At 38.0% G+C, this 26,263-nt stretch overlaps 1 protein-coding gene across 1 annotated transcript in view; it reads left to right on the top strand.

Annotated features, from left to right (window-relative positions):
* Positions 1-26,263, top strand: part of LOC112413459 (protein hinderin-like) — a gene marked incomplete at its 5' end in the record, with an annotated part of 223,289 nt that overhangs the window by 151,707 nt on the left and 45,319 nt on the right. Inside the window, one exon of the mRNA XM_024765408.1 lies at positions 20,462-20,570. Coding sequence (XP_024621176.1) covers positions 20,462-20,570 — 109 coding nt within the window. The remainder of the gene's footprint in view (positions 1-20,461; positions 20,571-26,263) is intronic.

The following is a 26,263-nucleotide window of genomic DNA, read 5'->3' as shown; positions in this document are numbered from 1 at the left end:
GCCTATATTGCCTAGCAGTCTTTGAAGTGCCAATAATCCTTCCTATTTTATATATCGTAGGTATTTTAAAAGAAATCAATTATAAATAACTATGTGAAAGGTTGAGTGAGGTAGTCAAATTTAATTGCATTTCTCAGTTGTTTCTGGAGTGACTTTTGGCTTAAATCTCTCCTGGAATCATTAAAGGAGGGACTCTGGGACAGAAAGGAACAAGTCTGAGCTTCATCAGTCAGAAATGATGTACAGAAAACAAAGGGCACAAAAGGTGTCAGAGCCCCCTTCTGCTCACGCCTCTTTCCCAGACATCTTTTGTTCCTGCTCACAACAATTAACCCTGATTTCCTCCTTGTTTACCTCTTATTTTACTGGGCTAGCTAGCACTGCCCACTGCTAGTGGTAATCAACCAACTTTTCATAATCTCTCTAACCACTTTCACATTTATTTGAGAATTGAGCAGTGCTTTATGAGATCTTACAGGTATACTACTCTCTGCCTTTCCTCATCAGCTGCCAACTTTGTCATGTTTTTTGGTTTTAATTATGATTAATCTAGAAATCGCTTAGTCCTCTCCCAGATAACTGAGAGATGATAATTAGTCCAATCTTCAGAAGGGAGACTATCCACAATTTGAAACAAAAGCAAAGGTACATTTTTGTTTGACATAGGGCAAAAGTTCTGCAGACCTCTGTTGTTTTAGGACAACTTAGAACAACTTCTGTCTTTTTAGACTTTGCTAACAGAAACAAAAATGAAATTGAGGAGACTTAGTACCTGAGATGGAATCTTCTCTACTTTCTCTGTTAATAGTCCTTTAGAGATGGGAAACTCTTACTTTTGGCTCCCTCTATTCTTAGTCATTGCACTTTGGAGAGTGGAGAACCAGTCAGAATTGGTGTGGTAGTTACACTGCAAGGCTCAGCATAGTCTTCTATTAACTTGACAGTAAATTTGTGTTGTGTGTCAGCACTAAAATAAAATAGCAAAATGAGAAAAATACAGTGTGATAGCAAAGGGACAAATAACTTGTGTTATTGGTTGAGACCGCAGCAACATTAGAAAACTGCAATTGAAAAGGCACTTTGAGAAAGGTATCATCAGGCCAGCCCTGGCCATGGTGGAGGTTAAACTCTCCCGGGCCCAGCTACAGAAGCCGGAAGTCTAGAAAGGGCTTTTGTCCCCAAAAAAAAAAAATCAATTTCTAATTTGAAACAAAATCATTTTTGACTAACAGGGGTTCAGAACCCATTACTTTTTGCTGTGTAGTCTGCTGACATTTCAGCACTTTCTGTTGTGCACAATGAATCCTAATAGTCATTTTATAATGTTACTATACCAATCAATTTAACCAAGAGAAAGCTGTTATAATTCTGCAGTTTTCAAGAACAGTTTTCACTCATGGTTTTATTTTTTTTCATTAGTTTTTTTTTTTTCCTTCTCTTTTTTTGGGGGGTGGGGAGGGTTGTAGCATTATAGTGAGAAAAATGGAAAATTTTTCATCTTTTTAAAAGGATTTTGTTTCAAGGTATTCACAGCAACTATTAACTTTTTCTTCTACTAATAAGAAATGCTACCTTTCATTTTTCTCTTCTTTTATTCTAATATGGAGCCATTAGCAAAATTATGGTATACCTGATCATTTAGGAGCTAAAACTGCCCCTTTGAGCCATTCTGCCTGTTGCAGAGCTGGTGGTATACACAGATCACAGTACAGGGCAAAGTTATTGCATTGGCATTTTTTGTGGGAGACCAACTTTCCAAGGTGTGCTGTAGCAGGATTGGACCCCCTGTTTAGCATGAGTCAATGACCTGACACCAATTACCTAAGTTACACTGCTTGGTTTAGCATCTCCTTAATTGCTTTCCTCTCTTTAGTATGTCTAAGTTTTAAAATATTCTGTTTTATATCCTTTGTTACTTTTGTTGTCCTTTAATCATTAAGTACTACATAGGACATTTACTGAAGGACCATTAATCTTTATTATCAGTCTCTTTCTCCTTTACCTCTCCTATCCTCCTCACCATTCTGTCGACTTTATTAATACTAAACATGTAAAAAAAAAAAAACAGACCTGATTCTTGTCTCAAGAAATAACCTTGTGATTGCAAAAATATCAGTACAGTACAGTATTGTCAGAATTATGCTTAAAATATAAATTGTGTTCCAGTCATAGATGCTTGGAATGTTCTGTCTTAGTTGCTTTTATTGAGCTCTGTGGAACAAGGAGACGTTACTTAGGAAAATCCAAACTTGAGTCAAGAACTTTTAAGCCAAAGGCATAAATCTAAAAATACCCAATCTTCTTTTTTCCTCCCTACACAGCAGTATTTTTATTCTCTTCTAGCTTGCCTAGAACTTCCCCTTCCTGAACAATCACTGACTCTCTTTTATAAGAGCCCTCGAATCTGGGAGAATATTTTTTCCTGTTATGCTGATAGGCTGGCAGAGGTTGTGAGGCCACTGAGCACGCATGTTCCAGAATTAATTAGGAAAATACTAACCCAATACTAAAATCCCAATACTACATTTAGAGCTACCTCCTGTTTATTTCTCTGACATCGATCTCTGACTCCCCTTAACACTTTGAGAGGGTATGAGAGAGGCTGAACCTAGAGTAAGTTGGATTTACCTGATGGTATTGACCATGCCCTTCATTTTGTCTTTCGGGGTTTTATAGGTTATATAATATACAGCAGCTGTCACTGGTTGAGACTCCCTGAGAGACTCCCAAACACATTTTTCTTTTACTGGAAATGAAGGAATGATCTGAAGTGAGAAATAATCTCTGAAGCTCCTAGTTGTTCCTCTACGTGAGCCTGTGCTTGCAATGATGTGAGTGTTCTTTGTAGCCCATGTTGGATTAATATTGCAGTCCTGATTAAAGAAATAAGCAAGTAGGAGTATCTAAAGTACAGAAACCATTTCCATCTTGCCTCTAAGGAACATTTATTTATGTTTCTTTTATTATTAGCATTATCATTATCATTGTATGTTTAATCATTAGAAAGGATACCACAATATATTACTTCTGGTTCCCAGTAGTCTGAGCTAAAAGATTTGTTAAAAATTGATACCTTTATCATTAAAACACAGAAGACAAGCATAGTACAGAGCTATGAATAAACCTAAACATGTAGATTAAATCGTCCTGCCCAGCCCACTCAAAAAAAAACTTCAAACGCAAGAGACTAACATTCAGAGTTGAAGTTGCTATATATCAAATAGTAACTTGAACCAGAGGCTCTACATTTCCTATCCTCTGCAATACAAGTATCTCAAAATACTATATAATTTACTTGCTTATTATGTATGTTTTGTGTCTTCTCCCATGAGAATATAAGCACTCCTTATGTTCACTTTTGTTTCCCCATTTCCTTGAATGTTGCTTAACATGTGGTAGGTGTTCGTAATGTATTTGTTTAATGAATTAATATATTACAGTTGACCCTTGAACAACTCAGGGTTGAACTGCCGAGTCCACTGACATGCAGAGTTTTTTCAGTAGTAAATACTGCAGTTCTAAACAGTCCATGATTGATTGAATCCACGGATGTGGAGGAGCCGCCTATACGGAGGGCCTACTCTAAGTTACACTCGCATTAACCCTCACGTTGTTCAAGGGTTGACTGTATAAATATTAATTTTTCTTTTTGTGTCCTTGCCCCATTTTCCCACAACAAGGATCTAATAAATTAGACCTTTTGACCTCAGTCCCTGCAATGATTTAGTGGCTTAAGAAGTGTATGTGCTGGTCCCTTCAAAGTCCTAATGCTGATTGATTGGTAATGTCAAAGAAAGTCAGTAGAGTGGGGTCTTAAAAACAGCACTGCTTGAGAGACAAGAAAGCTGTGGGGGTTTTTTCATTTTCTTTTATTCTAATTGAGGTTTAATTTATATACAATAAAATTGCACAGAACTTAATAGTACAGTTTGATAAGCCTTGACAATTGGATATACCTACGTAACTAAGAAATAGTACATTTCCATTATTCATGAAAACTTCCTCACATTCCTTTCCAGTCATTCCCCGTGAGGCCTCTCTCCTTGGTTTGCAGATGGCTGCCTTCTCAGTGTGTCCTCACATGCCCTTTTTGCTGTGAATGTGCATTCTTGGTGTGTCTCCCTTTTCTTATAAGGACAAAGAGTTATGTTGGATTAGGGGCCACCCATATGACTTAATTTGACCTTAATTACCTCTTTAAAGGCCCGGTCTCCAAATACAGTCCCATTCTGAGCTGTACTGGGGGTTAGGACTTCTGCATATGAATTGCTGGGGAGGGAGGGGGACACCACAATTCAGTCCATAACAGTTACTCTCTTTCCAATCTTTTTATGCCTTTTATTTCTTCTTCTTATTTCACTGTACTCTCTAGGACTTCTGTTACAATGTAGAATAAAATGGTAAAAGTGGACTTCATGCCTTGTTCCCACTGTCATAGGGAAGGCAGACAGTCTTTCACCATTAAGTATGATTTTAGCTGTAGGCTTTTTGTAAATGCCTTTTATCAGGTTAAGAAAGTTCCCTCCTCATTTGCTGAGAGCCTTTGTCGTAATGAGTGTTAAATTTCAGCAAATCTTTTCTTTCTGCACCTATTGAGATGATCATGTGTTTCCTTCCTTATTCTGTTAATTTGATGAATTACACTGATTGGGAGATATTGGTGTGTAATATCCTTTTTTTTGTAATGACCTTGTCAGGTTTTGGTATCAGAGTTATACTAGTGTCATAAGTGAGTCAGGAGCATGTCAGCAAAAATGGCAGAGTAGGGACTTCCAGGGGCTTGTCCCTTGCCAGAAACACTGAAAAACCTGGAACATACTGTCAGAACCAACATTATCAGAGCTCTGAAAGATGGTGAATGATTTATGGAAACCAAGCAAATTCTTAACCAGAAAAAAAGGCCACTGAAGCATGATAGGAGAACTTAATAAAGTTTTAATTTATCCTTGCCCTGCCCCCTTCTACAGCATGGCAGCAGTCTTGTAGATGGCAGCCAAGTTCCAGGTGTGAGTACCTGGTCCCAGAGGAAGCAGACCTTATTCTCAAGGAGTTGTGTTTGTCTGTTTCAACCTGTCTGTGGATTTCCCAAAAGACTGATACAAGGAGACTGCCTTTGTTTTTCCTACCTCTGGACTTTTTCAGGACAGAGAAGCAGTTACACGTAGGACATTCTTTGAAAACACTGAAAGCCAAATGAGCACTGCTGCCTGGGGTAAAAAATAACAGTTGAGACAACCAAAAGGCAAAAAACCTAGATGAAATGGAAACATTCCTAAAAATACACAAACTACCAAAACTAACTCAAGAAAAGTAGAACATCTGAGTAGACCTATAACAAGTAAAGAGATTAAATCTGTAATCAAAAAACTCCCAACAAGGCAAGCCCAGGACCAGATGGCTTCACTGGTGAATTCTACCAAATATTAAAGAAGAATTAACACAAATGGTTTTCAAACTCTTCCCAAAAAGTAGAAGAGGAAGGAACACTTACTCAATCATTAAAATGAGGCCAGCATTAGTCTGATACCAGAGCCAAAGACATCACAAGAAAACCACAGACCAAAATCCCTTGTGAATATAGATGAAAATATCCTCAACAAAATGATAACAAACTGAATGCAGCAACATATTAAAAGGATTATATATCATGACCAAATAGGATTTAGCCCAGGAATTCAAAGCTACTTCAACATATGAAAATCAATCAATACAATATACCATATTAATAAAAAGAAAAAATATGATCATCTTAACACAGAAAAAACATTTGACAAAATTCAACACTCCATGATAGAAACAATAATAAAATAGGAGTAGCAGGGACTTCTTCAACAAGATGAAGGGCATCTATGAAAAACCCACAGCTAATGTCATTTTTAATTGTGAAAGACTGCAAGTTTTTCCTCGAAGATCAGGAACAAGCTAAATATTCCCACTTTTGCCAATTCTATTCAACATTTTACTGGAAGTTCTAGACAGAAAAAATAGGCAAGAAAAAGAAATAAAACATATTCAAGTTGGAAAGGAAGAAGTTAAACTGCATTAGCAGATGACATGATTTTATATATAGAAAATCCTAGAGAATGCAAAAGAAAACCAAAAACTACTACAGCTAATTGCACAAAAACTTTTAGAGCTAATAAATGAATTTAGCAAAGTTTCAGGAAAGAATTTAACACAAAAATCCATTGTATTTTTATACACTCGTAATGAACTAATGAAAAAGAACAGGGAAACAATTCCATTTATAACAGCATCAAAACAATAAAATACCTAGCAATAAATTTAACTGAGTGCAAGACTTGTACGCTGAACAGTACAAAACATTGCTACAACAAATTAAAGAAGACGTAAATGGAAAGACATCCCACGGTCATGGATTTGAAGACTTAATATTCTTAAGATGGCAGTACTCCACAAGTTGGCCTACAGATTCAGTGCAATTCCTATCAAAATCCCAACAACACTTTTTTGCAGAAATGGAAAAGCTGATCCTAAAACTCATAAAGAATTGCAAGGGTTCCCAATAGCTAACACAGTCTTGAAAAAGAAGAACAGGTCTTCCCTGGTGGCGCAGTGGTTGGGAGTCTGCCTGCCGATGCAGGGGACATGGGTTCGTGCCCCGGTCCGGGAAGATCCCACATGCCGCGGAGCGGCTGGGCCCGTGAGCCATGGCCGCTGAGCCTGTGCATCCGGAGCCTGTGCTCTGCAACGGGAGAGCACAACAAAAAGAAGAACAAAAAGAAGAACAAAGTTGAAGGATTCAAACTTCGTCACTTCAAAACTTACTACAAAGGTACAGTAATCAAAACAGTGCGGTACTGATATAAGGAGATAGCTAGAGATGGATAGATAGGTAGGTAGGTAGATAGATAGATAGATAGTTGATACAATTGATTTTTGACAGGAGTGCTGTGACAATTCAATAGGGAAGGAATAGTCTTTTCAATAAGTGATGCTGGGACAACTGGCTATCCACATGTGAAAAAAATGAAGCTGGATCCTTCATTTGTATACCTCATACCATATATAAAAATTAACTCAAAGTGAATCAAAGACCTAAGTATAAGAGCTAAAACTATAAAGCTCTTCAGAGAACACATAGGTACAGATCTTTGGGACCTTGGATTAGGCAGTGGTTTCTTAGATTTGACACCAAAAACACAAGCAACCAAAAGAAAAAATAGATTAATTTGATTTCATGAAAATTAAAAATTTTTGTGCCAAAGAACACTATCAAGAGAATGAAAAGATAGTCCACAGAGTGGGTTAAAAATTTGAAAATCATGTATCTTACATGGGTCTGGAATCCAGAATATATAAAGAACTATTACAACTCAAAAACAAAAAGACAACCCATTTAAAAACTGGGCAAAGTACATTAAAAGACATTTCTCTGAAGAAGATGTACAAATGGCCAACAAGCATGAAATGATGTTCAACATCCCTAATCATTAGGGAAATCCAATCAAATAAGATACCCCCTTTAACACCCACTACGATTGTTATAATTTTTAGAATGTAAAATAAGTTAGAGAGGATACAGAGAAATCAGAACCCTCCTACATTGCTGCTAGAACTTTAAAATTATGGAGCCATTGTGGAAAACACTTTGGTGATTCCTCAATACATTAAACATAGTATTACCATATAACTCATCAATTCCACTCATAAGTTTATACCCAAAGTAATTGACAAAATGCTTTCAAGCAAATCTTGTACAGAAATGATCATAACAACTCTATTCATAATATCCAAAAGGTGGGACAACGCAAATGTCCATGAACAGATGAATGTATAAACAAAATGCAATATATACATACAGTGGAATATAATTTAACCAGAAGAAGGAATAAACTTCTGATATATGCTACAACGTGGATGAACCTTGAAAACATTTTGCTAAGTGAAAGTAGCCAGATACAAAAGGCCATGTTGATGGAATCATGTTGTATGATTTTACTTATATGAAATATCCAGAATAGACAAAAGAAATTAGTGGTTTACAGAGGCTCAGGAGGAGGGGAAAAAGGAGAGAATGACTGCTTAATTGGTACAGGGTTTCCATTTAGAGTGATGAAAAAGTTATGGAGCTAGAGCGTGGCAATGGTTTTACAACATTCATTATAATGCACCTATTGCCAGTGAATTGTACACATTAAAATGATTAAAATGGTAAATGTGTATTTCACCAGTTTTCTTTTTTAATGAGTCAGGAAGTCTTTTTTTTCTCCTTTGTTTTCTAAAAGAGTTTGTATAAGAAACTGTTGGCCCTGCCATAGCAGGTCAACAAAGAGTAGGAAGGGTATGGAAGAGTACATGTGAAAGACTTCAAGGTTTTTATAGGACAGGCCTGAAATGGCCCACGTAGTGCCCACTAGTTTTCCACCTGACCGTACATAATTACAGGGAAGACTGAGGAATATAATCTAGCTGTGTAGCCCGGAAGAAGGGAAGAGTGTGTTTTGGTGGATAACTAGCGGCCTCTGTCACAGCAGCATTATTCACATTAGCACCAAACCAGAAATATTCCAAATGTCCATCAATCACAGAGTGGATAAAAAGTCATAAATGCATACAGTGGAATACTGTATAGCAAAGAACACAAACTGCAGCTACATAAATCATCAACACAGGTCAATTTCACAGACATAATACTGAGCAAAAAAAGTCTCAAAAAGAATATATACAGTATATTTCTATTTGTATAAAGTTCAAAAGTGTCAAAACTAAATCACATTTTGGGATGCACACATAAGTGGTAAAACTATAGAGAATAGAAAGGGAGTACTTACGAGAATAGTGGCTGGCTCTTGGATGTGAGAAGAGATTGTAATCGGGAATGGGTATTGGTGATGCTTCCAGGTTGTATGCTGCCAGTATTTTATTTCTTGATCTAGAAAAGGCTCACCCTGGTATTTTCTTTATCATTTATTCTTTAAACTAAACTGAATGCTATAATATAGCTTAGCCATTTTAAAAATGCAAAATGAAACAAAGGGTCAAGAAACAGAGTTTTCTTCAATGTTAACTCTAAGAAGTTCTCTTATCATGAGATGTCAATTGATGGATGAGCAGACATACCACCAGCTCTGTATAAATGGGACATGATCCATTATGTCCAATTCCATCTGTGTATGCAAAAATATATGTGTGTTTATTTACATAAATATATTCACATATATTTACATATATATAAACATATGCATTTATACATGAGATTTATCTGCTTAGTGGATGATAGTCTTACCAGCACTTTTATTTTTAAAATGTGTACATTGTGTGTGTGTGGGTGTGGTTGTGTGTGTGTGTGTGTGTGTGTGTGTATAAATATAGAGAGATATGTCATTCTGTGACTATGCATTAACTATGTAATTGTTGGTATACTTAATATTAAATCAAATTTTATAGAAGGAACAAATATAATTAAAAGCTGATATATAGCTTTCTGGAAACTTAATAAGGAATAGAGCTTATAGAATTAAGAAAAAGGAATAAACTTGCCCTGTGCCTTAGAGTAATCATTCTTAACTTTTTGGGGTCCCTTTCCGAATATAATGAAAACTATGGTCTCTTTACCCAGAAAAATGAATGAGCATGTATACATACATTATTGTGCCTGCAATTATGAGGGATTCCTCATAATTCTACGTACTCTTGAAGTACATAGAAGTCCCTGCACGCTCTGTTAAAATTTCTTTTTAAAATTTTCCCCATCAAATATCAATTGTCTCAACCAAGTTTTTGACAGAAGTATCAAAACGGAAAAAAAAAAAAAAAGACTAATGTTCAGGTTTTCCATGATAGTGACTAAAAAGATATTTCTCTTCTTATCACTACCAGGCATTTCTTCTCCCCTCTCACCTCAGCCACAAATCCCTTCCAGTTGTTTCTCCTCCTACTACCTATTTTAATTTCCCCTTCTATCACCCAAGATTCTACCCAGCAGTTGTAGTCGTAGTGAACTGCTTTGCCTGCCTCCATTCTCTCTGTTCCACTCTATTCTAAGTTCTGCCACAAGAATAATCTCTCCAAAGATCAGTTTGGGTTTTTTTAAATTTATTTATTTATTTGTTTATTTAATTTTTATTTATTTATTTTTTAGGCCACACCATGTGGCACACAGGATCTTAGTTCTCTGACCAAGGATCGAACCCGTGCCCCCTGCATTGGGAGCAGAGAGTCTTAACCACTGGACCGCCAGGGAAGTCCCAGTTTGGGTTTTTAAATTGTTGTTGCTGCTTTGTTTTATTTTAGAGCTCAACGAACACAATGTTTAAGAGTTTGCAATTCAGAGCCAAATAGACCTTGACTGCATTCAAAGCCCAGCCTTGTTCCGACCAGCCCCTATGTGATATTGGACACGCTTCTTGACCTTTTCACAGTTTCCACTTCCTTATCTGTAAATTGAGGACAATAATATAATTTATGGACTGCTATAAAGATTAATGAGATAATGCAGGTAAAGTGATTTAAAGTGATTAGCAAGCTAAAAGGACATAGTGATGCTCAATAAATATTTCCTGAATACATTAACTATTTAGCCTTAAGGTTTTCTAATTTAATGCTTTTGCTAATTCCATACTCCTTATTCCTTTCTTTCAAAAGTTCACCTCCTGCATCAGATCTTCCCTAATCCTACAGCCAGATGTGATCTCTCCCACTTCTTAATTCCTCAGACTTCATATTATTTTTTGCAGCAATATAGCATAATGGTAAAAACCCTGGGATCAGATTGGCTGGATATGAATGCTGGTCACTTACTAGCTTTGTGATCTTGGGCAGGTCATTTAAGTCCCCTACAGCTTTTTTTCCTTATCTGTAAATTATATATTAAGAAATAGTATGTATTTCTGGAAATGGCAAAACTCTATCTATAAAGATAGAGCTGGAGGGTAATGGGAGCAGACCAAACAGGGAGAAGAGATTGACTACAAATGGGCATGAGGGAACTTTTTGAAGTGATGGAATATTCTAAAACTGGATTACAAAAATGAATAAGTAAATTCATGACAAAAATATTAAAAACTGGGTTGTGGCCATGCTTTCATAGCTGAATAAATTTACTACTATTTATCAAACTGTACACTTAAAAGGGGTAAATTTTCTGGTATTCAAATTATACTTCAATAAAGCTATTTTTTTTTTAAAGAATACATTGTATATGGAAAAGGCTTAGAACAGTACCAGGCACATACTAAGCATACTATATCTGTTAGCTGTTATTATTACCTTATACTGCCTTGAGTTATTTATGATTCTTTACCAGATTGTTCACAGTATCTCATTTCTTACTCTCACATCTTCCTTCCCCTCTCCGTAAACTAAGCCTGAGATTAATCCTAGCACCAGCCCCTGTGAATCATTAGGTACTTGGTAAACATTTACTGACTGAATGCATTGTATGAACTGATGGAGTTTGTGTCCAGTATGAGAAAGTACTGGTTTAGGTTGAAGGTCCCACAGGTTTGTATATAAGTCTGAATTGTACATTTGGATGACTGGTCTTTTATATCTATACATGATAGAGAACAGTCAATATTGAGTATGGCTTTTGAATACCAAGGATCTTGGTGGTTGTTTTGTTGCTAATCTCTGCAGATATAAGACTCTTGCCTTCTCCAGGCCTGATTTTCTCTGGTCACACTTAAACTGTGCCACTCCCAGAGTTAGCACATGGTATTCTTGGTCTGGTATTCCAGAGCCAAAGCTGATTTCAGGTCATTTGAATATTCACCCTTTTCTCAAAGAAATAGTGACTCTTCCCAAATAACTTCTTTCAGTAGCCTGGGCAACAGTTTCCTAGGAACCAGAAGAAAATTGTGAATGAGATTTTTATAGTCTTCCAAGAAAAAGACAGGAATGTTTTGTGTTATGTGGAAAATAATATTAAGAAGAAGTGGGGAGAAGGAGAAGATGGCAGAGTAGGAGGACATGGAGTTCACCTCTTCCCACAGGGGCATCAAGAATACATCTACAAATGGAACAATTCTTACAGAGCACCTGCTGAGCACCTAGCAGAGGACATCGGACACCTAAAAGGATAAGAAAAGATCCCCACATAACCGGGGGGGCGGAAAAGAGAAAAGGAAAAAAAGAAAAGAGGAAGCAGGACGGGACCTGCACCCTGTGGAGGCTTTGGGAGGAGCTGAAGGAGAGGAGAGGTTCCTGCACCCAGGGAACCCCCATTGCCAGTGGGGAGATCAACTGAGACAGAAGGGGAGCGTCAGGGGCCTGAAGGAGAGCACAGCAGCCAGTCTGTGGCAGGCAGGACAGAGTGAGACCTACACAGATGGTCCATGACACAGCCCTGCATGCCCCAGCCTGAGTTGTGTGTCTGCTGGTGTGGACGGGGGCTGGATGCTGGAATGTGGGATTTGGAGAGCAGACCTGGGGAGAGGAGTGCTGTGGGCTGTGTGGAGACAGCCTGAAGGGATGGGAGTGAGGAACTCCACAACTGGGAATGCTCCTGGAGGAAGCCCAGACCACCATGGAAGTGAAGCGCCATTGTTAAGTGACATGTGAAGGGCAGGGCCACCATGACAGCCTCTCTCCCTGCCCTCCGGCCCCCGCCTCCAGGGGCACTAGGAGGGGTTCCTGCTGGAGCGGGTTCGCACGTCCCCAGCAGTCGCCACCTCTGCCCCTGCCACCAAAGCATGCCAGTGCACCCCCGGTCACTGCCTCCACCCCCTCTCGACTGGGCAGGGAGCAGATGCCTATGGATAGCCCACATGCAGAGGTGGGGCTGAAACCAAAGCTGAGCCCCAGGGGCTGTGCGACTAAGGAAGAAGAGCTGAAATCTCTCCTTTTACCTGCACAAACCACAGATTAAAACCCTGCAACTGGCTTGGTAAACTCAGCACCTGTGGAACATCTGAACAGACAACAAGTGCTCCTGCAACTGAGGTGGGTCTGGCTTTAGCAGGTGTGAACTTTGTGGGCACGTACATGCAGGGGTTGGTCCAGGTCAGAGTCAGAGCTGCCCCATAGTGCCCACCGTGGGTCCAGATCCAGGATTACCGCAATCTTGGGATGTGACTTCAGTGTATCTATGTTGGTGGCCTGGTAAAAACAATGCCTGAGAGACTCCAGGGCCAGCTGCCAGCATACCAACAGTTAAGATGGGGCTGAGAATAGTGCCAATAACAGAGTCACTTGTGAGCTCACACAACAGGTGGAAAGTGACACAACATAGCATGCTCACAGGTGAACAGCTCCAGAGGAGGAATACTCAGTGGCTTCTCTCCCAGTGGGACTGCTCCAATCCCACCTACCTCACATCACAGATCAGAAACACAGCTAAGAAACAGATCTGGGGTCTCTACTCCAACTAGGGAGCAGACCCCACCCCGACAACCACAGAGCAAAGGGGAGGCCCCACACAATACCCAGGGCAGGCTCTAGTCACCACAGCACCAGTCAAACCCCTATCAAGGGGATAACATCCAGCATACACTGAGGAAAGAGGGAGCAGACATCCATACTAAAAATAGCCCTTGCACCAAAAAAAAAAAAAAATATATATATATATATATATAAAACCCACACAGGCTACACAGGGACGTTCCCATATAAAAATAGCCCTTCAAGAGAGTCTAAGGGTCTGGGGTCGGGAGGAAGAACCCCCAGAACATTTAGCCTTGAAGGCCAGTGGGGCTTGAGTGTAGGAGCTCCACGGGGCTGGGAGAAATGGAGACTACTCTTGGAGGGCACACACGAGGTCTCAAATGCACTGGGACCCAGCACAAAGCAGTACCTCCATAGGAGCCTGGCTAAACCTACCTAGGGGTCTTGGAGGGTCTTGTGGGGAGGCAGGGGTTGGATGTAGCTCACCATGGGGGCGAGGACACTAGTAGCAGAGGCCCCAGGGAATATTAATTGGCATGAGCTCTCCCAGAGGTCCCCATTTCGGCACCAAGGCCCAGCCCCACCCAACAGCCTGCAGGTTCCAATGCTGGAATGCCTCAGGCCAAACAACCAGCAAGACAGGAATGCAGCCCCACCCATCAGCAGACAGGCTGCCTGTCCAAGTCGTACTAAGCTTGCAGCCATCCCAAAACACACCCCCCGACATGGCCTTGCCGACCAGAGGGACAAGACCCAACTCCACCCACAAAAGGGCAAGCACCATTCCCTCCCACCAGGAAGCCTGCACAAGACCCTGGACCAACCTCACCCACCAGGGGGCAGACACTAGAAGCAAGAGGAACTACAGTCCTGCAGCCTGCAGAAAGGAGACTATGAACACAGTAAGTTAGACAAAATGAGATGACAAAGAAATATGTTGCAGATGAAGAAGCAAGATAAAGAACCTACAACAACAACTAAATGAATAGGAGATAGGCAATCTACCTGAAAAAGAATTCAGAGTAATGATAGTGAAGATGATCCAAAATCTCGGAAAAAGGATGGAAACAGACTGAGAAGATACAAGAAATGTTTAACAAAGAGATAGAAGATCTAAAGAACAAACAAACAGAGATGAACAACTGAAATGAAAAATATACTAGAAGCAATCAATAGCAGAATAGCTGAGGCAGAAGAACGAATAAGTGAGCTGGAGGACAGAGTGGTGGAAATCACTTCTGCAGAACAGAATAAAGAAAAGCAAATGAAAGGAAATGAAGACAGTTTAAGAGACCTCTGGGACAACATTAAACTCACCAATATTCACATTATAGGGGTCCCAGAAGAAGAAGAGAAAGAGAAAGGGCCTGAGATTATATATTAATTATAATATTATATTGTATTAATCAAACTGACAAAAATTAAATACAAAGGAAAAATATTAAAAGCAACAAGGAAAAAGCAACAAATAACATGCAAGGGAATCCCCATAAGGTTATCAGCTAACTTTTCAGCTGGAACTCTGTAGGCCAGAAGGGAGTGGCACAATATATTTAAAGTGATGAAAGGGAAAAACCTGCAGCCAAGAATACTCTACCCAGCAAGACTCTCATTCAGATTCAACAGAGAAATCAAAAGCTTTACAGGGAAGCAAAAGCTAAGAGAATTCAGCACCACCAAACCAGCTTTACAACAAATGCTAAAGGTACTTCTCTAGGCAGGGAGGAAAATAAAGAGGCCACATCTAGAAATAAGAAAATCACAAATGGGAAAGCTCACTGGTAGAGGCAAAAATACAGTAAAAAGAGGAAATCGTCCACACACAAATATGATGCCTAAACCAGCAGCCATGAGAAGAGGAGAGTACAAATGCAGGAAATGGGAATTGCATTTGAAATTAAGAGACCAGCAACTTAAAACAACCTTGTATATATATAGACTGCTATTTCAAAAGCTCATGGGAAATGCAAACCAGAAAACTACAATAGATAACACACACACAAAAGAAAAAGCAACCCAAACACAATACTAAAGATGGTCATCAAGCCACAAGAGAAGAGAACAAAAGAGGAAGGGAAGAAAAAAGACCTACAAAAACAAACCCAAAGCAATTAAGAAAATGGCAATAGGAACATACATATCAATAATTACCTTAAAATGTAAATGGATTAAGTGCTCTAACCAAAAGGCATAAACTGGCTGAGTGGATACAAAAACAAGACCCATATATATGCTGTCTACAAGAGATCCACTTCAGACCTAGAGGCACATATAGACTGAAAGTGAAGGGATAGAAAAAGATATTCCATGCAAATGGAAATCAAAAGAAAGCTGGAGTAGCAATACTCATATCTGACAAAATAGAATTTTAAATTAGAAATGACAATGAAGGACACTACATAATGATCAAGGGATCAATCCATGAAGAAGATATAACAACTGTAAATATATATGAACCCACATAGGAGAACCTCAATATATAAGGCAAATGCTAACAGCCATAAAAAGGAAAATTGACAGTAACACAGTAATATTGGGGGTCTTTAACACCCCACTTACACCAATGGATAGATCATCCAAACAGAAAATAAGGAAACACAAGCCTTAAATGATACATTAGACCAGAGAGACTTAATTGATATTTATAGGACATTCCATCCAAAAACAACAGAATACACTTTCTTCTCAAGTGTACATGGAACATTCTCCAGAATAGACCACATCACGGGTCACAAATCAAGCCTTCGTAAATTTAAGAAAATTGAAATCATTTCAAGCATCTTTTCTGACCACAATGCTATGAGATTAGAAATCAATTACAGGAAAAAAAAAACTGTAAAAAACACAAACACATGGAGGCTAAACAATGTGTTACTAAACAACCAATGGATCACTGAAGAAATCAAAGAGGAAATCAAAAAATACCTAGAGACAAATGACAACAAAAACATGGTGATCCAAAACCTATGGGATGCAGCAAAAGCAGTTCTAAGAGGGAAGTTTATAGCAATACAATCTTACCTCAGGAAACAAGAAAAATCTCAAATAAACAACCTAACCTTACACCTAAAGCAACTAGAGAAAGAAGAACAAATAAAACCCAAAGTTAGTAGAAGGAAAGAAATCATAAAGATCAGAGCAGAAATAAATGAAATAGAGGTGAAGAAAGCAATAGCAAAGATCAATGAAACTAAAAGCTGGTTCTTTGAGAAGACAAAGAGAATTGATAAACCTTTAGCCAGACTCATCAAGAAAAAAAGGCAGAGGAGGAGTCAAATCAATAAAATTAGAAATGAGAAAGGAGAAGTTACAACTGACATCACAGAAATACAAAGGATCATAAGAAACTACTACAAGCAAGTATATGCCAGTAAAATGGACAACCTAGAAGAAATGGTCAAATTTTTAGAAAGGTACAGCCTTCCAAGACTGAACCAGGAAGAAAAAAGAAAAAAGAACAGACCAATCACAACTACTGAAATTGACACTGTGATTTTAAAACTTTCAACAAACAAAAGTCCAGGACCAGATGGCTTCACAGGTGAATTCTGTCAAACATTTAAAGAGTTAACACCTATCCTTCTGAAGCTATTCCAAAAAATTGCAGAGGAAGGAACACTCCCAAGCTCATTCTATGAGGCCACCATCACCCTGATACTAAAACCAGACAAAGATATCACAAAAAAGGAAAATTACATACCAATATCACTGATGAAATAGACTCAAAAATCCTCAACAAAATACTAGCAAACCAAATCCAACAACACCTTAAAAAGATCATACACCATGATCAAGTGGGATTTATCCCAAGGATGCAAGGTTTCTTCAATATACATAAATCAATCAATGTGATACACCACATTAACAAACTGAAGAATAAAAGCCATATGATCATCTCAATAGATGCAGAAAAAGCTTTCGACAAAATTCAACACCACTTATGATAAAAAATCTCCAGAAAGTGAGCATAGAGGGAATCTACCTCAACATAATAAAGGTCATATACAACAAACCCACAGCAAACATCATTCTCAATGGTGAAAAACTGAAAGCATTTCCTCTAACATCAGGAACAAGACAAGGATGTCCACTCTCGCCACTTTTATTCAACATAGTTCTGGATGTCCTAGCCACAGCAGTCAGAGAAGAAAAAGAAATAAAAGGGCTACAAATTGGAAAAGAAGAAGTGAAACTGTCACTGTTTGCAGAGGGCATGATACTTTACATAGAAAATCCTAAAGATGGCACCAGAAAACTACTAGAACTCGTCAATGAATTTGGTAAAATTGCAGGATACAAAATTAATACACAGAAATCTCTTGCATTCCTATACACTAACAATGAAAGATCAGAAAGAGAAATTAAGAAAACAATCCCATTTACCATTGCATCCAAAAGAATAAAATACCTAGGAATAAACCTCCCTAAAGAGGCAAAAGACCTGTACTCAGAAAATTATAAGATACTGATGAAAAAAAACTTAAAGGTGACACTAACAGATGGAGAGATATACCATGTTCTTGGATTGGAAGAATCAATATTGTGAAAATGACTAGACTACCCAAAGCAATCTCCAGATTCAATGTAATCCCTATCAAATTACCAATGGCATTTTTCACAGAATTAGAATAAAAGCTTTTACATTTGTGTAGAAACACAAAAGACCCTGAATAGTTAAAGCAATCTTGAGAAAGAAAAACAGAGGTGGAGGAATCAGGCTCCCTGAATTCAGACTATACTACAAAGCTACAGTAATCAAAACAGTATGGTACTGGCACAAAAGCAGAAATACAGATCAATGGAACAGGGTAGAAAGTCCAGAGATAAACGCATGCACCTACGGTCACCTAGTCTATGACAAAGGAGGCAAGAACATACAATGGAGAAAAGATAGTCTTTTCAGTAAGTAGTGCTGGGAAAACTGGACAGCTACATGTAAAAGAATGAAATTAGAACACTCCCTAACACCATACACAGAAATAAACTCAAAATGGATTAACGACCTAAATTTAAGGCCAGATACTATAAAACTCTTAGAGGAAAACATAGGCAGAACACTCTCTGACATAAATCACAGCAGTATCTTTTTTAATCCGCCTCCTAGAGTAATGAAAATAAAAACAAAAATAAATGAGTGGGACCTGATTAAACTTAAAACTTTTGCACAGCAAAGGAAACCACCAACAGAAAGAAAAGACAACCCAAAACATGTTAGAAAATATTTGCAAATGAAGCAACTGACCAGGGGTTAATCTCCAGAATATACAAACTGCTCATGCAGCTTGTTATCAGAATACAAATAAGCCAATCATAAAATGGGCAGAAGACCTAAATAGACATTTCTCCAAAGAAGACATATAGATGGCCAAAAAACACATGAAAATCTGCTCACCACTGCTAATTATTAGAGAAATGCAAATCAAAACTACAATGATACCTCACCTCACACCAATCAGAATGGCCATCATCAAAAAGTCTGCAAATACCCAATGCTGGAGAGGGTGTGGAGAAAAGGGAACCCTCTTGCGCTATTGATGGGAATGTAACTTGATACAGCCACTGTGGAGAACACTATGGAGGTTCCTTAAAAACCTAAAAATAGAACTACCATACGACCCAGCAATCCCACTATTGGGCATATACCTTGAGAAGACCATAATTCAAAAGGATACATGCACCCCAGTGTTCATTGCAACACTGTTTACAATAGCCAGGACATGGAAGCAACCTAAATGTCCACTGACAGAGGAATGAATAAAGAAGAAGTTCGAAACAATGCCATTTGCAGCAACATGGATGGACCCAGAGATTGTCATACTGAGTGAAGCAAGTCGGAAAGATAAAGGCAAATATCATATGATATCACTTATATGTGGAATCTAAAAAAATAGTACAAATGAACTTACTTACGAAACAGAAACAGAGTCACAGATGTAGAAAACAAACTTATGGTTACCAGGGGGAAAGTGGGGAGGCAGGGGAGAGAGATAAATTGGGAGATTGGGATTGACATATACACACTACTATATATAAAATAGATAACTAATAAGGACCTGCTGTATAACACAGGGAACTCTTCTCAATACTCTGTAATGACCTATATGGGAAAAGAATCTAAAAAAGACTCGATATATGTATATGTATAACCGATTCACTTTGCTGTACAGCAGAAACTAACACAACATTGTAAATCAACTATACTCCAATAAAAATTTTTTAAAAAATAAAACATTACTGAGAGCTCGTCCTACAAAAAGCATCTATCAAATAAGAAGCAGGATGAGATGATGTCCAAGGTCTCTTCCAGCTATAACGTGAGAATTTGATATGTGAAAAAGCCTTATTGTATTTTTAATAAATAAAAAGTTGGCAATTTTGTTAATTTTTTTAAAAAGGATAAATTTCTTATTATTAGAAATAATAATAATTATAAAACAAACAAAAACAAAAGGTCTTTCTGTCCATGCGATCTTAGTCTTGAGCACTCCAGAAGAAGAAAGTAATTATCAACTAAACGTTTCTTGCTAGAAAGGAACAAAGACCAAATCAGCCCTAGAATGGTTAGTTGAGCATCTTACTTGTTTTAACATCTTACTTGTTTTTGCATCTTACTTGTTTAGCATCTTACATGTTGAGTTCTTTAAAAGAAATATTCAAGATTTATGTCTACCTTAAAAGTTCTGGGGTTAGGATCAGTTTAATTTGGAGGGTGTAGAAGTACAAAGTGCTGAAATTATCAATTTTGTCAAAGAGAGGAAAGAACTTTTCTTATGATATTGATAGTTAAAAGGAACAAAATAAACCAGTCTACCTCTTTGGGCATTTTTACAATAAACCCAAATCAGCAGGACTTTGATAGGCCATCAGGTTTAAAAACACAGTCTCTAGTTAGTCTGTTATTACACAAATGCACTTTTTTAAAAACAAGATATTATAGATCACTGATGTTTACAAAACCAAAACAACTCACTGAGTTTTCCATCTGCCATTGTTTCATTTCATGGGGGAAAATGGCTTGCTTCTAAAGCTTGGGGATTCCTATATGAATATATTACTCAGAATAGACTTTTCCTTTTATTAAGTGCCCAAATTATTTCCTTTATTGTTCATGCAGGGACAATGGCAGAAGTTAGAAAAGATGCATCCACATCTCCTATGACAACAGGAAGCCAAAAGGAGCTTGTAATCACAACCACAGCATCATTGCAACATGACACCCCCCGGTAAGTTTCAGGGATACTTTGTTTTAATATTCTGCAGATAAGAACTTTTTTTGAGTTATTTAATAAGTATTGAAAAATCTTGACAATTGTTAATGCCTCCTACTCAAGAGAGAGGCCCTTATTTGGAAGCATCTAGATATGACAAGGTTGAACTCATGGAGCCCTTTCCTTTATGCATGCTTTTCCTTAATTGATAATGGCAATTGACAAGGATTTCCACAGAAACACAAAGCTAATCCTGCCTTTCATCAAAAAATCTGTTTAGCAGCAGGTCCTTCCCAACTTATCATGGAATGGTTATACACTTGGACTCTAAGCTTAACTAACTGAATTCATTGATATTAAAAACTGTAGTGGGTTTTGTACTACAGTTAAGTGACTGTCAACATTTACTTATACCAGAGACATTTGAGGAGTTAATACTTTGATCAGCCTTTTCTGGACTCAGGAAAAGAAATATGTTATTAAAATTTCTCATATCTAATAAGCCAACTCCCATATTATGCATTTAAGGCTGAATATATAAACATCAACACCAAAAGGGCTTGGTTTATGTTTCCTTGGGGATATGATTGAGCACTTAAATTCCTAGCATCTTATCAGATAAATACAGATTTTAAGACTTAATTAAGAACTTTTGGGAAATGACTCTTAACACAGAGGATAATAATAATGGCTATCACCTATTAAGCATCTACTATGTGCCCAGCCCTTTGTACGCATTATCTGATTTAATCTTCATCACAGCCTATGAGGTGGTACTACTCTCATACTCATTTTAAAAATCAGGAAACTAAGGTTCAGAGAGATTGAGTGACTTGCCTAAGGTCACATAGCTAGTAAGAGGTAGAGCCAGCATTTCAGATTCCAAAGCCCATGATCTTAAATATTATAATAGTTGACAATGACAACGTCCCTATTTTGGAAGCCACCCACAGTCAAAAGAAAATTTAACTAGTTTACCACATTCTTTGTCCATTACTCCTTTCTTTTATTTTTAATGCTACCATGCATGGCATTTTGCCAAAGACCTACAGTGGGTTGTGGCTCTGAAAGGTTGATGGGGCTTCCACCTTGGACCACTTAACATTGTGGATGAATGCTTGTGCTCAGAGAGGATCCATCCTAGCTCATCTTGAGGGATTTCTTTGGAGGAGTTAATAGGTAAAGAGGAAAGACAATCTGGATTTTCAAACTTAATGAATTTTCCTGTCTTTGACACTAAGATCTTCAATGAGATCTTTAACACTACTCTAATGTGTTTTTGATGATTGCACTTCGGTTTAGAGTAAAGCATGAAAAAGAAGAATAAAATGTTTCCCCAGTAAGGGTTTTATAGTACATCCTCAGCACACATTTTCTGAAATGGCCATATCAACTTTGTAGAGTTTTACAAGCCCAGGTTAAAATTGCTGTGAAGACTCATATCTACAAACCTTAGAAAAAGGATTCTTTATTAGTTCTTAATGCTGCAGTTCAGCTAAATACAGATTCTCAGAAGCTTCTTAAATAATGAGCATTTGGCTAAACAAAACAATGTGCAGCACACCAGATTTTATCCTTAGAAGTGCTTGATGGCCTATTATAGGTCTATTATACAAAGTGCAGAGTTGAGAAAAAAAGATTCAGTACTATGAAAATCAGTTACCAGGAAGGCACAGTGGTTGCTTTCCAGACTTCAGAATCAAGATTGTTTGATTTATTTTTATTTCAAAGTGTAGAAAAGGCATTTTTTATAGACTGCTTTTACATATAAACTCTTAACGCAAGAGGAAAGCCTGTTGTTCTTCATTCCAAGAAACCTTTGAAAGTACTGAGGAGAACAAGGATAAAAGTCTGTTCCCTGTCCACCCTAAATTCCAAGAATTTTCAAGACCTGCAGAAAAGGATGGGGATGCGACAGATGCCAGTGGGCGACAGGTTTCCTTTGTTCTCTGAAAAGTGCTGGCATCTATAAGAGTCCCATGTGGGTCCATGTGCAGGTGATAAAACCTAGCTTGGCAAAGTCATCTTTCTCATTCACAGTGTACGTTGTTAATTGTTCTCTCTGCTGCGTGTCAATGTAATGTGAAATTTTCATTCTGCATTCAAGATGGGAGAAGTTGTGGCTGAAAATGTTAACATTTGCATTTTTATTTGTTGATTTATTTAAAGGACAGCCTCTCCTACAGCAATCCATCACTTGGTGACACCCCAAATGTGAAAAATGTATTGTAGACTTGTGGTTACAATGTGTAATAAGTGCTAAAGACAGTAAAGGAATGTTAGTTATGTTGCAAATGTAATATTTATTGATGCATAAAGTTTATTGCTTTCGAGGTTCAATAATACTGACCAGAGGACATTAATATCACTTATCCTGATTTTAGCAGGGCACCTTTGTATGTGGAAATATTCATCTATCTCATGCTAACAAAATAAATATGTAATTTACAGCACAAGCAAAGAGGGCTTTATAACAGTTTTCTGTGCTGAGACCTGCAGTGCTTCTCTCTTTCCATCTTACTTCCAGCCTCCAATACTGATCACACACCCCTGAGCTGTCCAAGAAAGTAAGCACAGTGGGCATCTCGGTACAGGAGGGTGGCACCACTGAACTAAACAATGCCTTGCATTTCTGCTTGCCTGGAACAGGCAACACCCACAGACCATTCCAGGAGAGAGAACTGGAGGGGCTTTTCTCTGTCATTCTGAACACCTGGTGGGTAGGTGAGCCTTTACTCAGAAAGTTGAACAAATACCTTTCCTGCCATGACACTGAGTCAGAGTTTACCAATTCTACTTGATCCTCAGGTCTCCAATGTGGAGCCAGAGCTGGGCAAGTTACCAATGAATTTGTTATGAGCACAAATGTTGCTGATAATTACCCCTTTTGTACCTTGCAGAATTAGTTGTGTCCATTGCCAGCATACAGACCTTATAAGAAATCTCTGAGGGCTTCCCTGGTGGCGCAGTGGTTGGGAGTCTGCCTGCTGATGCAGGGGACACGGGTTCATGCCCCGGTTCAGGAAGATCCCACATGCCGTGGAGTGGCTGGGCCTGTGAGCCATGGCCGCTGAGCCTGTGCATCCAGAGCCTGTGCTCCGCAACAGGAGAGGCCATAACAGTGAGAGGCCTGTGTACCAGAAAAAAAAAAAAAACCAAGAAATCTCTGAGACCCAGAGCAAAAGAAGTTAACGTTAATTAACAACCATCAGCTGTAATTGTCGTCCCCATTAAGATGCAGAATTATGTATTTCTTCATTATAAATAACCTTTCTAATTGTACTTGATGTATGCCAATTTCATCAAACAGTATACTTGCAACAGGCACTTATTTGCATTAAGGTAGCTTTGGATCTTCAAATCTTTTATTTCAAATTTGACCAAGGAGAAAAGTCTGTTGCGTGCAGTATATTTTTTATATGTTGGTATCTTTTTTCTATTCAGGTATGTAAATCTGGAACATTTTATATTAAAATGAAGACTATCTTCTGGGATTGTTCAGTGAAACAGATATCTTGTCACTTTTTAAAATACCGGTGGAGTTTCTATCTCTCAGTCATATGACAGCGCAATAATGATTCCTTCGAAACTGATAGACAGAGGCAAATACCAGGCCTGCAGCAGCAGGCTTAACACGCTCGGTCCCTGAAGTGAAAGGTTACTAAGGCTCCTTCTCTCCGTTCTTTCCTGACTCGTAAGAGTTAAGACTGGTACTCTTGACGTCTTTTTTTATTTTTCCCTGTGAGATGTGAAGAGAGAAAGACTGATCTCACCAAATCATGCCCAATTAGTGAATTTTTGGAACCGGAACTGTAGGTAGCCTATTTCTAGGAAGCACTGCTCACCTCACTACTCTAGGTTTTTTCAGAAAGATTAGTTTTTATCACAACACCAAGTTGATGGTTTTTGTTTTACTTGTTTGGTTTGTTTTTTGAGCTATGTCAAGAGGGATGATTTTGTAGAGCTTGTTTTTTGTTGAGGGAGGTTGGAAAATATTTGTGTATGTGCTTTGAAGGACTTAATAGCTTATTTGGGGAACTTTTAAAAAATAATAGCTTAATTTGTTCTTTTTTTTTTTAAGACCTTGTTCCTTTGCTGTCAGACCATATGCTTAATGTGTTCTGAAATTTTTGCTGTAAGTTTCCACCCTGCCAAGCTTTCTATAGAGCAATTCCCAGTGCACAGTCATGCTCACAGGCTGACTTGAAGGTGGCTTGTGGAGACTCCTTGCCCACTGAGTTTGAGATTGAGGGACGCAGGCTCAGAATATTGGGAACCTGAGACCACACTCTGCCAACCCAGGCTGGAAGGATCCAAGTACCCTGCAATCTAAAACTTAAACTTCTGTCTTGAAGACAGTGTTTTTCTATGTCTTCTTTGGGAAAATGTCTATTCAGGTCCTTTGCCCATTTTTTCATCAGACTGTTTGCTTTTTGCTGTTGAATTGTAAGAGTTCCTTATATATTTTGGATATTAACCCCTTATCAGATGTATAGCTTGCAGATATTTTAATCCCAATCTGTAGGTTGCCATTTCACTTTGTTGAATGTTTCCTTTGCGGTGCAGAAGCTTTTTTATTTGATGTAGTCCCACTGGTTTATTTTTGCTTTTGTTGCTTGAGCTTTTGGTGTCACATGCAAAAAATCATTTTGAAGGCTAATGTCAAGAGCTTTCTCCCTGTGTTTTCTTCTAGGAGTTTTATAGTCTCTGGTCTTACATTTCAGTCTTTAATCCATCTTGAGTTGATTTTTGTGTGTGTATAGTGTAAGATGAGGGTCCAGTTTCATTCTTTTGCATGTGGATATTCAGTTTTCCCACATGCTGTTGTATTTATTGAAGAGGTTATCCCTTCCCCATTGCATATCTTGACACCCTTGTTGAAAATCAATTGACCATTTATGCTTGGGTTTATTTCTGGGCACTTGACTCTCTCCAGTGAGTCTATGTGTCTTTTTTTATGCCAGTACCATACTGTTTGTAATACAATTTGAAATCAAGAAGTGGGATTCCTCCAACTTTGCTCTTCTTTCTCAAGATTGCTTTGGCTATTCGGAGTCTTTTGTGGTTCCATATGAATTTTAAGGTTGTTTTTCCTATTTCTACAAAAAATTTCATTGGAATTTTGTTAGAGATTACATTGAATCTGTATATCACTTTGGGTAGTATGGCTATTTTAACAATTTTAATTATTTTAATCCATGAACACAGGATATTTTTCCATTTACCTGTATCTTTTTCAATTCTTTTCTTCAATGTTTTATAGTTTTCAGTGTACAAATCTTTCACCTCCTTGATTAAATTTATTCCCGAGTATTTTATTCTTCCCTATGCTATCATAAATGAGATTTTTTCTTGATTTCCTCTTCTGATAGATGATTGTTGGTGTAAAGAGACACAGCTAATTTTTGTATTTTGATTTTGTATACTGCAGCTTCACCAGATTCATTTTTTAGTTCTAACAGGTTTTGTGTGTGTGTGGAGTCTTTAGGGTTTCCTACATATAAAACCATGTCATTCAAAGAGATAATTTTACTACTTAACTATTTGGATGTCTTTTACTTCTTTCTTTCTTTCTTCTGGTCCCAAATTTCAGTGTTTTTTCATTTTCTCACACTGTGTGAAACTTGAATTTTGTTCTTAGGTGTAGGCACTAAGCCTATAAAATTCTGATTTAGAGTAGGAATCCGACAAACTTACTTTAAGAGTTA

The sequence above is a fragment of the Neophocaena asiaeorientalis genome, unplaced genomic scaffold, assembly GCF_003031525.2.
Source record: "Neophocaena asiaeorientalis asiaeorientalis breed wild unplaced genomic scaffold, Neophocaena_asiaeorientalis_V1.1 scaffold886, whole genome shotgun sequence".
Lineage (NCBI taxonomy): Eukaryota > Metazoa > Chordata > Mammalia > Artiodactyla > Phocoenidae > Neophocaena > Neophocaena asiaeorientalis.
Note: the sequence above shows the minus strand (reverse complement) of the source record. Positions and strands in the feature narration are given on the sequence as shown.